At 59.9% G+C, this 14,444-nt stretch overlaps 1 protein-coding gene across 1 annotated transcript in view; it reads left to right on the forward strand.

The window, feature by feature from the left end:
* QSOX2 (quiescin sulfhydryl oxidase 2) overlaps positions 1 to 12,940 on the forward strand; it is a 28,999-nt gene extending 16,059 nt beyond the window's left edge. The window contains exons 7-12 of the mRNA XM_027104295.1: positions 666 to 800; positions 1,008 to 1,137; positions 3,100 to 3,222; positions 4,446 to 4,596; positions 8,244 to 8,432; positions 10,371 to 12,940. Of these exons, the coding sequence (XP_026960096.1) occupies positions 666 to 800; positions 1,008 to 1,137; positions 3,100 to 3,222; positions 4,446 to 4,596; positions 8,244 to 8,432; positions 10,371 to 10,915 (1,273 nt within the window). The 3' untranslated portion in view covers positions 10,916 to 12,940. The remainder of the gene's footprint in view (positions 1 to 665; positions 801 to 1,007; positions 1,138 to 3,099; positions 3,223 to 4,445; positions 4,597 to 8,243; positions 8,433 to 10,370) is intronic.
* Positions 12,941 to 14,444: the final 1,504 nt, after the last annotated feature.

The raw sequence follows: 14,444 nt of genomic DNA on the forward strand, positions 1-14,444 counted from the left end.
GTCACCTGTGCACCCTCAGCACAGAGCGTCACCTGTACACCCTCAGCATTTTCACATTCAGAGCGTCGTCTGTACACCCTCAACATAAAGTGACGTTGATATTTTTACCAGTAACTGCTGCGTTCTCCTTTGGGGAATGAAAATAAGCTCTGGACCCTTTGGGGGGCCCCTGAGCTACCTGGGGAGGGCACAGTAACGGCCTTCACAGCCCTCCACTCTCCGCCAGTGGAGGGGCCACTCTGCAGTGCCCAGGAGCCACCGGGCTGTGAGGAGGGGCTGGGCGCTCCTTCCCCCTCCCCGCCCAACTCCGGACGCCCACGCGGAGCTGGCAGCCTGTGGGCAGAGGATGTCGGAAGCACAGGGTAAAGCTGACCTTGGCAGGTGCTCAAACCAGCGTAGTGCTACGATTCATTTCTGTTCGGTGGGGATGTTATGTTCTCAGGTGGGGGGCCAGCTCCCCGAGGCCTGGGCTTTGCCACCATCCCACCCCGCCCAAGATACCTGCAGGAGATGCCCAGAGAATGGCTGGGCTGGGTGGTGCACGTCACCCTGGAGTTACAGAGGGAGGGCTGCTCTGACCCTGGGGCCACAAGGCGCCTGCGGACGGGGGCCGGGCCGCCGAAGCCCGCCTCCGAGCCCGTGCCCTGCCCTCCTCTTTCTCGCAGCGGGAAGCCTCTCCGATCGTTTTTCTCCTCTTATTTGAAGTCATTGCCGGATGTGAGGAAGAAATCGCTTTCATTGCCTGAAAAACCCAGCAAAGAAGACAACTCTGAAGCCGTGGTGTGGAGGGAATTTGACAGGTGAGTGACGCTGCCGGGAGTGTATGGCTGGGGGTCCGGGGGTCACTGCAGGGCTGCTCGTTCAGAAGCCCGCCAGCCGCCTGCCAGCGCTCGGGGATTCTCCGCGTTGTCTCCCCGGGCTGGCGTCCCTCTGGGGTAGGAGCCAGCATGCGGGAATCTACGTGAAGAGAGAGGCGCCCACACTGACCTTGTAGCGTTTCCTCCCAGGTCGAAGCTGTACGCGGCTGACCTGGAATCGGGGCTGCACCACCTCCTGAGGGTGGAGCTGGCAGCCCGCAGGTCCCTGGCCGGGGCCGAGCTGAAGACACTCAAGGACTTCGTCACCGTCCTGGCCAAGGTGCATGGGCGTCTGGGCTTGACCACACGACCTTGCCCGTCCTCCACTCACCCAGACGCCTGCTGTGTGCTGGGGGCCTGCGGGGCACAAAGCTCCTGGCCACGTGGAGACGCCCGGGCACTGGGAAGGGGGGCGGGGACTGTGCAGGGCAGCGCCGGGGTCAGAGGGCCCTGCCGGCTCGGGGTGAGCGGTGCCCGGGGAAGGCCTGAGGGCCAGCAGGACGAGCGGGGAGTGAGCAGGAGGCCTGTGCGTCGGGGAGCTGGGAGGAGAGGTGGGGAGCGGCGGGCCTCCGGGCAGGAAGACGGCTGCGGCCTGCGGTGTTGTGTCGGGTGGGCCCTGGGCGGGGGGCACACGGTGGCTGCTGTGTCAGCTCACGTTTAGAGGGGAGCGGCTGTCGGGGTTGCATTCCTGCCAAGAACTCTTAGCTGCAGAGCTGAAAGTCCAGGCTTGTGGTGTTTTTCTGGGCCCAGAGCCCCTGCACTGGGCAGAGGTTGGAGCAGTCGGTCATCCCTCTTCCCTGGGAGTGGACCTGGGCCCCTGTTCTGTTGGCCCAGCAGCCCTGGCCGTGGCCCTTCCTCTCTCAGGTCTCTCTGAGGTAGCGCAGGCCCTAGACACGCCCCGCCCGCTGTTGGTCTCCTTTGGGCTTGCGCTGGCTACGGCAGCTGTCTCCAGAGGCCACCCTTCATAACACTGTTGTTACCTAAGCAATAAGGAAGCTTAATTCTGAAAGGTTTCCCTTGCCACGTGTGTGCGGTCCCTGACAAGGTGCTTCAAGGTGCTTCACAGCCAACACTTCCGCTGGTCAGGCTTTACTCACGCTGTAAGATCTTTGAAGAAACTCAGGAAGTCGAATTTACGTTTAAGGGAATAAGGAGTCACCTGATTTGTTTCAAATGAATAAACGGAAGCTGTTTAGATAGTTCTCCTCACGCTGCGCCCGCAGAGGTCGGAGCCCCCCACTGTCCTCGTTCCTTAAGAACGCCCTCCGCGTCGGGACAGGGTCTTGCTGCACACGTGCCTCGCGTTCTCTGCCCTCGTTCCAGTCCAGCGTCACACTGGAGGGCTCCACACGTGGGCAGAGCCTGTGAGTCAGATCAGCATAAATCATTCTGAATAACTTTTCTACCCTTTACCTAAACTTTAAATGCTGGTCCGTTGGTCGTGGTGCCCTGGAACCAATGTTTGCAAGACCCAGGTTTTGCAGAGCTGAAGATGCGATATTTCTGCTCTGGCTGTTTCTGCAGCTGAGGCAGCGACATCTGTCTCAGCACCGTTGTTAGTAAGGTCTCAGCCCAGGTTTCTAAGAGCTCTTTCAGCCTTGAATTTGCACATTTCATTGGCAGCATCTAATCGAAGTTCATCACAGAAGGACTGCAGGACCGCTGGGATCCTTGCACTCGAGGCCTCCCGGGCCGCCAGCGCGGCCTGAGTTGTCGACGTGGAGTTAGCCAGCAGTGGCACTTTGCGTGGAAGCCTCAGGGGTGTGCATACCTTTTCCAGTTAGTCTGACAGTCAGAGCTGGCAGCGGGGGAGGCGAGGGAGTGTCAGGACAGCGGGCGGGATTAGCGTGAATTACCATGAGGAGCGTGGGATGAGTAGGCAGTGATTTCAGAAAGGCCCACAAGCCCTTGACAACGTGATAAATAAGGCCCCCAGCGGCCGTGTGGTCCGTTGTCGTGAAGTGGCCGCCGGGCGTGAGGATGCGTGGCTGTGTCCCGGGTGCCGGGCGGTGGTGGAGCTGCAGGAATGGGGTCCAGTGCGGGCTTCCCCCTTGTCTGTGTTCTGGGGAAACTAGTTCCCCCAGAGACCCCCACTCCTGTTCTCCGTCGGAGCCTGGGTGGACTGGAAACGCTTGCTCCCTCCAGCTGGTGGGTGCAGGGCAGGCCCGGTCTCCGCCGCTGGGAGGCCGCGCCGTGGGGGCCGCTTCCCGACCCGTCCTTGAGTGTGGTCTTCCCTGCTCAGCTGTTCCCTGGGCGGCCACCGGTCAGGAAGCTGCTGGAGACGCTGCAGGAGTGGCTGGCCAGCCTGCCCCTGGACAGGATCCCTTACGACGCCGTCCTCGACCTGGTCAACAACAAGATGCGGGTGAGGCAGCCCCTTCGACGAGCATGGGGGACCCCGCACCTGCCCTCAGCCGATGCACCGCCAGTCTCCCTCCCCGGTTCTGCTGCCCGGTTTCTACGGCAACCTCCAGCTCCCTCTGCCTGGGTCTGGGACAGACGGCCAACCGGCCAACCGAGACGATGGGGTTTTGTCAGGCAGTGAAGCATTAGGGTTTATTTTCTGTTTTTTTAGTGAACGCATCTAGATTTCACACTTAAAAAAGTAGTGAATGAAGGTGATGGGTCGAGCTGCCGTGCAGGCCGGGCGTGCAGCCAGGGTCTTGGGCCGGCGTCGGTGGCCACAGGCTCCCGGGCGTAGGCTCCCTGGGGTCTGATTCCAGCGGCCCTGTGGGTGCCGGTTTCTAGCCTTGGCCTCTGCTCCATGGGACCTGAGCCGTGTGACGGGGAAGGTGGCCGAGAGCAGGGGCTCCGACCCACAGGGGCCGGGCCTGTGCAGTCACCCATGGGGACCGAGGGGCCGGGACGCCCGCGGAGCGCAGTTCGCAGCCCCACTTCTGGGCTATTACAACCCTTCGGCTCGCTGCTTGTAAGGTGAAGGTCCTATTCATTCAGATGGAGAATTGCCTGACAATTGAATTTTTTTGTTATTAGTCTTCTCCTATGAATCTCATTGTAACTAATTCTAACTTTAAAACAAGATGGGTGTCAAAAAAAAAAAAGCTGGGTGTCTTTATGCTGCCTAGGGCTGCTTCATGAGGACACGGGTGAGCTCTTCCCTTCTCCCCAAAGACTGGAAAAGAACGGGCCACGTTTCCGTATCTTGAGAACTCTTTTAGTAAAATAGAGACTTTTTTTTTCTCTCATTTATTCGTTATTGGATTTAAATTTACACACGGTGAGATGTACAGTTGAAGTTTTGAGAGACGTGCTCCCTGTGTAACCACCGCCCAATCAAGACTGACCACATTCACCAACTTTTTTTGGTTTTTTGGCTGTGTTGGGTCTTCATTGCAGTGCATGGCTTTCTCCAGTTGCAGCTACTGGGCTCTAGGCGCGCGGGCTTCAGTAGTTGTGGCTCGCGGGCTTAGTTGCTCCGCGGCACATGGAATCTTCTCTGACCAGGGCTTGAACCTGTGTCCCCTGCTTTGGCAGGCGGATTCCTAACCACTGCGCCACCAGGGAATTCCACCACCAACTAATTTTAACAATTCAATTATCTCTTATTGTTTTCCTACCCCCCCCCAGATTTCTGGAATATTCCTTACTAATCACATAAAGTGGGTTGGATGTCAAGGAAGCCGACCAGAGCTGAGGGGCTACACGTGTTCTCTGTGGAAATTGTTCCACACTTTGACTGTTCGAGCTGGGACCCATCCAAAAGCGCTGGACGGCACAGGTGAGCTGTCCCCACCTGGGCCACCCGACACGGGTGCTGCGCTACTGCCTGCCGGGGCCGTCCCAAGCTCACGCAGAGGGTGACGTGCCTTAAGGGGGCCCGGGGTCCATTCTAAGGAGGGTGGAGGTGAGCGTCTTTTCTGGAGGTCTGCTCAGCCCCCGTGCCGGCTCGGGGTACCGGAGCCGAGTCCCCACTCTCTTCCCTCACGGCCAGGGCCTGGCTGACCCCTGGGGATGGGAGTCATGGGCGGGGTGAGGGAGCGCTGGCCAGGAGCGCCGCTCGGTGTCAGCGCCTCCTTTGCTTTAAAGAACACGGGAGTAAATGAAACACATTTGGAGAAGCGTGTGGTGACCTGGTGTTTCTAGCAAGTCACCTGGAGCAGCGCGCGCTCCTTATCTCGCGGCGTCTGTGGGGCGGGCGCTCAGGTGTGGCCTGACCAGGGTCTTCGGCTTCGGGTCTCCCAGAGCCTGGGCGCAGAGTGCTGGCCCGGGACGGTGGGGAAGAGAGGAAGAGACACCCTCCCGACACTTGCGCCCCACATGGGGGGCTATCCTTCCTCGCCGTGTGGCCTCCCCCTAGGCAGCCGGCTTCATCGGGGCCCTCGGTGGTGTTAAGTCCGTCACCTCTGCCATGTTTGTTCGTTAGAAGTGAGCCAGTAGGCCCACGAGGGTAGGCGATGACACAGACGTGGCTACAGGAGGTGGGACCACGTTTATATCCCACGCAAAGCGCTAAAAAACGTGTTGGATTTTTGGATCCTCTCTGGACTGCGTTGTGTGTATGCCTCTCAGTTTCAGCGGGCCCCTGACAGCCATGGGAATGTCTGCTTTTAGTTCCGTATCTTATTTTATTTTTTATTTTATTATTTATTTGTTTGTTTGTTTATTGGCTGCGTTGGGTCTTCGTTGCTGCGCGCGGACTTTCTCTAGCTGTGGCGAGCGGGGGCTACTCTTCGTTGCAGTGCGTGAGCTTCTCATTCCAGTGGCTTCTCTTGTTGCAGAGCACGGGCTCTAGGCGTGCGGGCTTCAGTAGTTGTGGCACACGGGCTCAGTAGTTGTGGCTCATGGGCTCTAGAGCGCAGGTTCAGTAGTTGTGGTGCACGGGCTTAGTTGCTCCACGGCACGTGGGATCTTCCCAGACCAGGGCTCGAACCCGTGTCCCCTGCATTGGCAGGTGGATTCTTAACCACTGCGCCACCAGGGAAGTCCTAGTTTTGTTTTTTTAATCATTCAGGTTCACTGACGTCTGTATTAAGTCAAAGTGAAGTTTTGGGACCCACACCGTCCAAATATTCTTTCCAGTAAAATTGTAAAATTCTTTTAGAGTTACCTTTCGCTGTGTAACAAACGAACCCCAGACGCCGTGGCTTAAAACAACCACCAGGTTTTTGCTCATGGTTCTGGGGCTCGGCTCTTTGGACGGGCTCACCTGTGGCCTCGCTCAGGTGGCGGCGGCTGACTGGTCTAGACTCAGAAGGTCGGGCTCCCAGGCAGCGCCAGCTCCCCACGGGGCATCGCCACATCCGGGAGGGGCCTTGGGGTCTGGGCATCACTTCCGCCACAGCCTGTTGCTCAGACAGGCCTCATCCAGCCCAGGTTCATGGTGGGGAGATAGAGGCCGCCTGTCGGGGAGAAGCAGCAGAGGGGCATGTGGCGTCTTCAGACATCTCTACCACCCCCGGCCCTGCTCCAGGTGACGTTGGATTTCCACTCCTCCGGGGTCTAGTGGGAGAGGTGGGCTTTCAATCGAAAATTCTCTTAAGAATCTCACAGCAGAACACGTAGGGTGTGTCCAGGAGAAAGCTCGGGAGCCCAACAGCAGGTGAGATCAGAGCCTCAGCACTGCCCGGCGGGACGCCGGCCGTGGCGCTGGAGCCCACGTCTGAGACGTGAGCCTCAGTTGTGCGGAAGGTTCTGCTGAGAACAGGGAGACACGTAGAAGGAGGTGGGGACAGCAGGGAGGAGGTCATTGCCGGGACGCGCTGCAAAGTCCCGCAGCACCGATGCCGGCAGAATGAGGGCAGCGGGATGACAGAGCACACAAAGAAGGAGGTCTCGAGCGCGCTTTCTCCTCGTCGCGCAAATGGAAGCAGTATCCGAGGAGTCTGTCTCACGCCGAAAGAATTGGGTCAGACTGAGACCCGGATTATGTCTTGGGAGGGTTTTCCTCCTTGCTGCACGCTTAAGCCCCATTGACTGAAAAGCCTGCGCGGCCCCTAATCCCCCACAGGTAGGGGTTTAGGTTCTTGTCCACTTTAAAGATTAGGGTGGCCCGAGCGTGCAGTGGGTCGGTGGGGGCGCGGGAAGGAGGATTACCCCGCCGGGCGCGGCAGATGCCAGCCACAGGCCCGCAGCTGGGACAGCAGCGCCCGGCCGACAGTGAGGCCGCAGCATGTGCACGTGGCCTCGGGGCTGGGTGCCCCCTGGCTGCCCTGGGAGACACTGGGAGCCCGGGGCAGGTGGCGGCGTGCGGCTTCGGGCCTTCTCTGAGCGACACGAGCAGGACTGCCGAGGCTGACGGCCCACGAGGCCTCTCCGGGCGGGTCCGGCTTCCCGGGCGTCAGGACCGCACCGGCCACAGAGAGAGGCGGCTTGTGAGGGCTGCCGTTAAGAGGGGCTCAGCCTCCAAAACCGCGTCTTCTTTTTTTCCAGTTATTTTGCTGGATTCCTTTCAGTGCTGACATTTAATCTGCTTTAATCTCACAGCCTCTTGTTCGCACGCCCAGTCCCCCGTGTTAGTGTCTGGACAGGACTCTGGTCCAGGCCTGTGCTGCTGCCCCTCTGCCATCCTCAGGGGTCCTCCTTTCAGCGCATTGCAGGCTGCGTCGTCCTGCTCTTGGGGACATTGTTTTCTGCAGACGTCTTGCCCCTCGCTCCCAGGGCCTTTACTCGGCACCCGTTGTCCTCCCGTTAGGGTCTGTGTTTACAGCCGGTGATGAAAACCGTCTGTGTGGCTGGTAGATGCTGGAGGGTTTCCTCACACGGAGGGGCTCGGCCTCTTTGAAAGAGTGCAGACCTTCACCAGCCTGCCACCCCGTCGCTCCCAGAGGGAGCCCCAGCAGCTGACCAGCCCGTGACCGTCGCTGCCCCTTTCGTGGAAGATCCGCCACAGGGCGGGGCTGGCAGCAAGCCCGGAGGCCCCTCCTAAGGCCTGGTTCGTGCTCGGGCTTGTGCTCCGCAAGGATCCCAAAGCAGAGCAACTGCAGGTTCCGAGTGAGCGGGTGCCACGCCCGGCAGGAGCTCCGGGGTCCGCGTGTAGGGCGGGGAAAGTCGCACGTGGGACTCAAGCCTGGGGCGAGCCCGGACCTCTGGGCGTGGGGTAGGGGCTCCTGGCAGACCTAATAGCTCCAGGGCTCTGGCTCGTTCTCCTGCGGGCCAGCGCACGTCCTGGAGTGGCTCCGGCAGCTGGACACAGGCGGCCGTCCGCTCTTGCGTTGCGCGCATCTGGCGCGGTGTCGGGGCAGCAGCCATCTTGCGGTCGCGGTGGGCGTCTGGGGAGGAGCCGTCTCTTCCCGTGTCCGTGCGAGGACCCAGGAGGCTGGCCCGCGGCCTGTATCAGGCACTCAGCTCGTCCCTGGCTCCCCCGATGCCACCCCAGTCCCTGCGGTTCTGGTGGAAATAGTCCGACATGCTTTGGTCCCTCCGCAGGGTTTGAAGACGACCCCCAGGCAGTGCTGCAGGCCATCAGGAGGTACGTTCACGTCTTCTTCGGGTGTAAGGAATGCGGTGAGCATTTTGAGGAAATGGCTAAAGAATCGATGGATTCCGTGAAAACCCCGGACCAGGCAATCCTCTGGCTTTGGAAGAAGCATAACGTGGTCAACAGCCGCTTGGCAGGTGAGCGGAAGCCACTCCGCGTGGCCTGCGCCTGGGTGCGGAGCCCGAGCTGTGGGTGGCGGGGATGGCACCTGAGCTGCGCCACCGCCCTGCCTGCCCGCCACGTGCCAGCCTGCCTGCCCGCGGGGCTCACGGCCGGGTCGTCTGCCCTGACCAGATGTCAGCTTCCTGGTGACGTTGGCCAGGGAGCTGCCAGAGACAACAGCCATTCCCGGCTGCCAGTCCCCGGCGTTCCAGATTGTTCTCTCACTGCAGGGCTCCCGGGCTGCGTGGAAACGGAAACGTCTGTCCCCCTCGGTAGCCCGCTAGGCCCCTGAGTAAATTCGACAGTGGAAGACTTGGAATATAATTAATTTTCAGTAAGGAAAATTTTAGCGTCGTTAAAACCTGCTCTCAGACCGTAGACCAAACTCCTCAGGGTGGTTTTGTTTAAAAAAAACTAGGGCGCGTGTGTTTTCTCAGAGTTAAGTAATTCAAACTGTTCCTAAATCAATGGTAGATTAAAATTAGGCTTAAAAATAATCCACTGAGAAATAAATCTTACTAGAGATGAATAGAAAATGCCGCTAAACTATTGGTTTTTACTTAATCCACCGTATCATAAAAACATCTTACAGCTAAAGCACTAAGGAGAATTGGTTTTCCTTTGGACTCGGAGCTGACCGCCGCGGCTCCAGTCACGTGGCCGCGGCCGCTCGCGGTGGCGGCTTTGCCCTTCGCCTTCGGCTGCAGGTGAAGGCACTTCCGCTGTGGCCCTGGTACAGACGGCTCCACGGCCAGGGCGTCAGTCTGCCCGCCCTCTCAGGGGCCGCGTGGTGACCCCGTCCCGGCAGCGCTCAGCCCCAGAGCAGCCGGCGAGACTCCAGCCAGGCTGCTGTGTCCGGGCGCCGCCTTGTGCCCCACGAGATGCTGCGCCAGAAAGGCACCTTAGACTCTGCGCGTCCCCCCAGCCCCTTCGGTCCCGCCTCTGGCCTCGGGGTTGAGGTCCATGCAGTGCTGCGCCGGACACACTCTGGCATCTCCTCCCGTCTCGGGGTGTGAATCCAAACCCCCCGCTGGATGCAGACCCCAAAGGGGCGCGCCCAGGCCCTGAGTGGTGTGCGTTGCCCTCCAGCTTCTGCCCAGCCGCGGCCCGTCGTGCGCACAGTGAGCGGGCCGGAGGAGAGCGCCTCTGCCGAGTCAGGAGGCCCACAGACTGACCGATGCCCTTTACGTGTGCTTCTGGAAGCACTCTGAGGTGGCAAGGCAGCCCCAAGTCAGGTCAGCGAGTTCCAGGAGCCCGGAGAGCCACGGGCCACGCTTGCTGTCAGCGGGGCCTGTGGGAGCCGGGGGTCCGGGGCTGTCACAGCCTCGCAAGTGGAAGAGAAACAGGAGTTTGGAAGTGCAGCTGCGAGTGTGGGGGCGGGCTTCGTGGCTCTGCCTCGAGGGCTTGCCCCCCAGTCGTTGGCTGACAGCCCAGGCAGCACTCTGCCCATGGGTGTCGAACGAGGGAGCGAGGGAGGGCATGGGAGAGGGTCCCCTCGGCCCGTCCGCATGCTGAGGGAGCACCTTGAGGGAAGGGAGGACAGTGGAGGTGGGGGCCCCTCGAGCAGGGCTGCGAGGTCAAGGGCGTGGAGCTGGGAACTTGCCAGCCCGCTTGGGTGTTTGGGGCGGGGTCTGGCCAGGTGAGTGGTGGTGCCTGAGTGTGGACGGCTCCCTGTGCCGTGGGCCGGGAATCCACCAGAGGGCGTGAGGGAGGACGCGCGGTGCTGCGCCGGCAGCCGTGCAGGGAGGGCGCGTGGGAGGGGAGCGTCGTGTGGACCCCACTGGACGGTGGCAGTGGAGGCCGTGGAGGGAGAGGGCGGTAGTGGGCAGGCAGGAGGCACGGGGGCCCGCGGCGCCGGGGTGGGCGGTCAGGTGGCCGGGAGGCCTCTTCACAGTGGCCCTTCCTCCTCACAGGCCACCCGAGTGAGGACCCGAAGTTCCCAAAGGTTCCGTGGCCCACTCCGGACCTCTGCCCGGCCTGCCATGAGGAGATCAAGGGCCTGACCAGCTGGAACGAAGACCAGGTGCTCCTGTTCTTGAAGCGGCACTACGGCAGCGACAACCTCGAGGACAAGTACTCCTCGGACTTGGGAGACGCTGGTGAAGGCGCCCCGGCCACGGGCGCGGAGCGGGCGGGGGGCCACGCTTCCCCAGGGCAGCCGCCCGCAGACCAAGGTGCCGAGAGTCTCCGTCCTCCCGGCGTGCTGCCCCCCAGGCCTCGCCTGTCAGAGAGGTCGCACCAGGCGCTGGACGTGAAGCTCGGGAGTCTGAGCGGGGCTGAGGGCCGCGGGGGGGCGGGGGCGGGGGCGGCCTTCCTGGGGACGGGCTTCTCCAGCCTGGACATGAGCCTGTGTGTCGTGCTCTACGTGGCCTCGTCCTTGTTCCTCATGTTAATGTACTTCTTCTTCCGGGTGCGGTCCAAGCGGTGGAAGGTCAAGCACCACCACCCGTCCGTGTAGGACGCGGCGAGGCCGCGGAACCGTCTTCAGAAAGCCTGCAGCTTTAATCTTCAGATCAGGGATTCGGTCAACACTCGGACCTGGTGTCGCCTCCACGGCGCCCTCCGCTCCCCCACGTGCTCTCCCTGCAAGGGCCGCACCCGGCACGTGGCGAGACTGTCTGCACTCCTGGGGCCCTCGGGTGGTGCCTTGCACAGATCCTGGAGCGGAAAGCCGTGTCTGCTCTTACTCTTCCGGGTCTGACAAAGAAGTGGGGAGGCCAGGCCCCGCGAGCAGAGCTTTGCCGCCCGCTTTCAGCTCGAGTTGCTAGACTGCAAGGCCTCGCTCTGGGACCTGGAGAAAACGCACTCTCTTCCCTCCCCCGCTGGGGCCTCCGGACGCCTCCCCTTCCCGCTGCTCCTCGAAGCCAGTGATCTCAGTGGTTCACTCGCCGCTTGGTTGTTTCTGCTTGAGGCAAGAGAACATCTCCGGGCGCCAAGGCAGCTCCGGACCGGGGAAGGGAAGCCCCTTAGTCAGTCGTCCCGGGCTCTGCAGACGTGGAGATGAGAGTGTGGAGGGGAAGGGGGGCCGGTGGGTTTGCGGGGCAGGGTGGTGCCCCTCTAGTCTCCAGGGGCATCGTCTGTGCTTGTTAATCTGGTGACCAGAGGCCGTAAGCGAATCCCAGTCTGCGTCCACCGTGGGAGGGGAGGGCCTTTGGGGAGGGGGCTGTCTTCAGGATCTCTGAAGAGATCCTGTGTCATCATCGTCCAGCACGTGCAAGTCCCCGTGAGAACCTAGGGCTCGGTGTGAGGGAGCCGGTGGCGCCCGGGGCAGACTGTGGTCTGGGCCAAGCTTCATTTGCCTGGGGCTGTTTCACCATGGGTCCTGGTGCAGGGCCCCAGTGCCCCAGGCTTCGATGATTAATTTTCTAACATTGAATGGTTTTAACACATTATTTGTAAAACCCAAAACATTTGGAAGTAAATTTGCCTCTGAAAATGTAAACAAAGAAACAGAACAAACTATGGCAGGGAACGTTTCCTTTGAGATCCTTTGTGGCTTTGTTGGTTTGTCTCACAGGCTCAGATGTACCCATGTGCGCGCGCGTGCGCGTGTGTATGTGTCTGTGTGTGTGACTATGATGGTTGTAACAGTGTTTCCTACTCTGCCTGTTCCAGTTGTGTGTTTACTAAGTACCGTTGACCATGTGACCGTGTAACGCGGATGTGACCGTTGCAGCTTAGGGAGAATAGGGGGCTGATTCCTTGGACAACTCGCAGGAGCTTCGTGGTCACCTTCAGTGGGTGGCGTGGTCTGGAGGCCTCCGGGCAGGAACCTGCTCCCGAGCCGCCGCCGCTTCCCCTGCACTTCTCTGCCGTGAGAGGTTTCTTCTTGTTTGACACTTTTTTAACCCCTGAGAGCCTTTGTGTTTTAAAAGCCAGGAGCTTGTCTTCGTGGCTAAGTTGTGTGCCTGGGTTACTGAAGACACCTGTTGTTTCTTTGCAACTTGAAAACCGGGCAGATTTACAGAGAACCGAAAGGGAAATACTTGGAACCGTTCGTTAAACTGCCTTTTGGTTTGTATTGAACGTCTTTTTCTCCCCTAAAGGCAGTTTCTTTCGACAGTGGGAACTGGGTGGTTTTGCAAGTGTCCCGTCTTACGTACTTTACAGAACCTAGCTGAAGGGCGCCGCTGGCTTCCGCGTTTGTAATAATACTGCAGATTGAGGGGCGGTAGGTCAGGGAGAGGACACGACAAGGTGGCCCACGGGCGCTGTGTCCCGTCGCTGATCAGAACTGGACGCTCCCTCTAGGCAAGGGTTAAGTTTTGTTTTCTAAAGTTGTAAGTATTGAGACTAATGAATATAATAGTTCGGTAATTTAAATGTATATTTATTTTTAATGGAAGGATTTTGATTAAAAAGAAGCTAATGGACATGGAAATGTCGGTGAAATTTCTTACCTGCAAGGAAAATGAACATTTTGTATTTAAGTAAACTATAACGTGCACATTTTAAGAATAAAGAAATCCGATGTTTGGAAAAATTGTAATTCTTTTGAAGTGAGCACTAGCTCTGCAAGGGATGCGGTGTCGGGCGGGAGTGTCAGACGAAGCCTCCTCTCCCTTCTCGGGTGTGTGGACAGGACGTCTGAAATCCCAGAATTTCTTGTATTGAACCAGAGGCTTTTTGGAAGATGGCCCAAGGGTCAGGTGGAAGGTGAAAGATGAGAAATCGATGATGAATGATAGATGGTCTTCTTGGAGCTGAGCTAGACTGAGTGGGCTCAGGACAGCACCCTTCCTCCCACGAGAGGGGAGACGGGATGGTGACTGCGATGGGTGTAAATCCTACTCACAAGGCACCAGAGAGGCCCCCCCCCAGGTGAGGGAGCTGCCAGACCTCGGCCTTCCCTGCGCACCACTCTCCTGGGCCGCCCCACTCCTGCCAGGCCTGAATGCCCAGCCTCGCAGTCGGCCACCAGGTTTGCCTCATGCCCACGGCTTTGCCCCAACACCTGTTTGCTGCCTCCGGTTCTGAACTGTTAAGTTATTTTATTTATTTATTTATTTTTGGTTGCATTGGGTCTTCGTTGCTGCACGTGGGCTTTCTCTAGTTGTGGCGAGCGGGGGCTTCTCTTGTTGCGGAGCACAGGCTCTAGGCTCACGGGCTTCAGTAGTTGTGGCTTGAGGGCTCCGGAGCACAGGCTCAGTAGTTGTGGTGCACGGGCTCAGTAGTTGTGGCTCGCGGGCTCTAGAGCGCAGGCTCAGTAGTTGTGGCTCACGGGCTCAGCTGCTCCATGGCATGTGGGATCTTCCCGGACCAGGGCTCGAACCCGTGTCCCCTGCATTGGCAGGCGGATTCTTAACCACTGCACCACCAGGGAAGCCCCTGTGAACTACTTTGATTTCTTCTCCCGCCTCCCCCGCCTTGCTTTGGTCGAGTGCGGCTTCAGGGGCGTTCTCTTGACCGCAGTTTCTGTGAATTCACCTTCCCAGCCGGTCTGTGCCCCCGTCCGGAAAGGGCACAGGCAGCCGCTGGCACTGAGTGACCGGCAGGCACCCTGCCCCCCAGCCCGGTCTGTGTGGTGCCGGTGTAGGCTTACCATCGGGTAACCCCTGTCACCCAGGGTCTTGGCGCTCACGGCTCTTGGGTCCTTCTGAGTAGTTTCTGTTGGGGCGCCCCAGCTGCCCTTCCTCCCCGCTGCCCTGGGGGAGTGGAAGGGGGCTGTGGCCTGAGACCCGGGGGCATTGCGTGTTGGGGAGGTCGGGCGTGCAGAAAGTTCCTCCCGCCTAAAGCAACCGTTGAACGGGGCAGCACCTGGAGCTAGAGCCTCAGTAGGAGCCTGTCTGGAGGCCGATGGGGCTGGAGAACCCTCGGCCTGGACGCTGCCTTCCAGGAGGCCGGGAGCAGGAAAGAGCAGGAACGGCAGGGTGGAGCACCCGCTTGGGGCGAATCCCCAGCCCTCGGGCCGGCCTGGAGCTCAGGGCGCAGCCAGCTGCAGCTGCCGCCCAGGCCTGGCGGCGGAGGGGATGGGGACGCGGCGGGGC

Source organism: Aethalodelphis obliquidens, unplaced genomic scaffold (genome assembly GCF_003676395.1).
Source record: "Aethalodelphis obliquidens isolate GAN/ISIS:26980383/991018 unplaced genomic scaffold, ASM367639v1 scaffold7, whole genome shotgun sequence".
Classification (NCBI taxonomy): domain Eukaryota; kingdom Metazoa; phylum Chordata; class Mammalia; order Artiodactyla; family Delphinidae; genus Aethalodelphis; species Aethalodelphis obliquidens.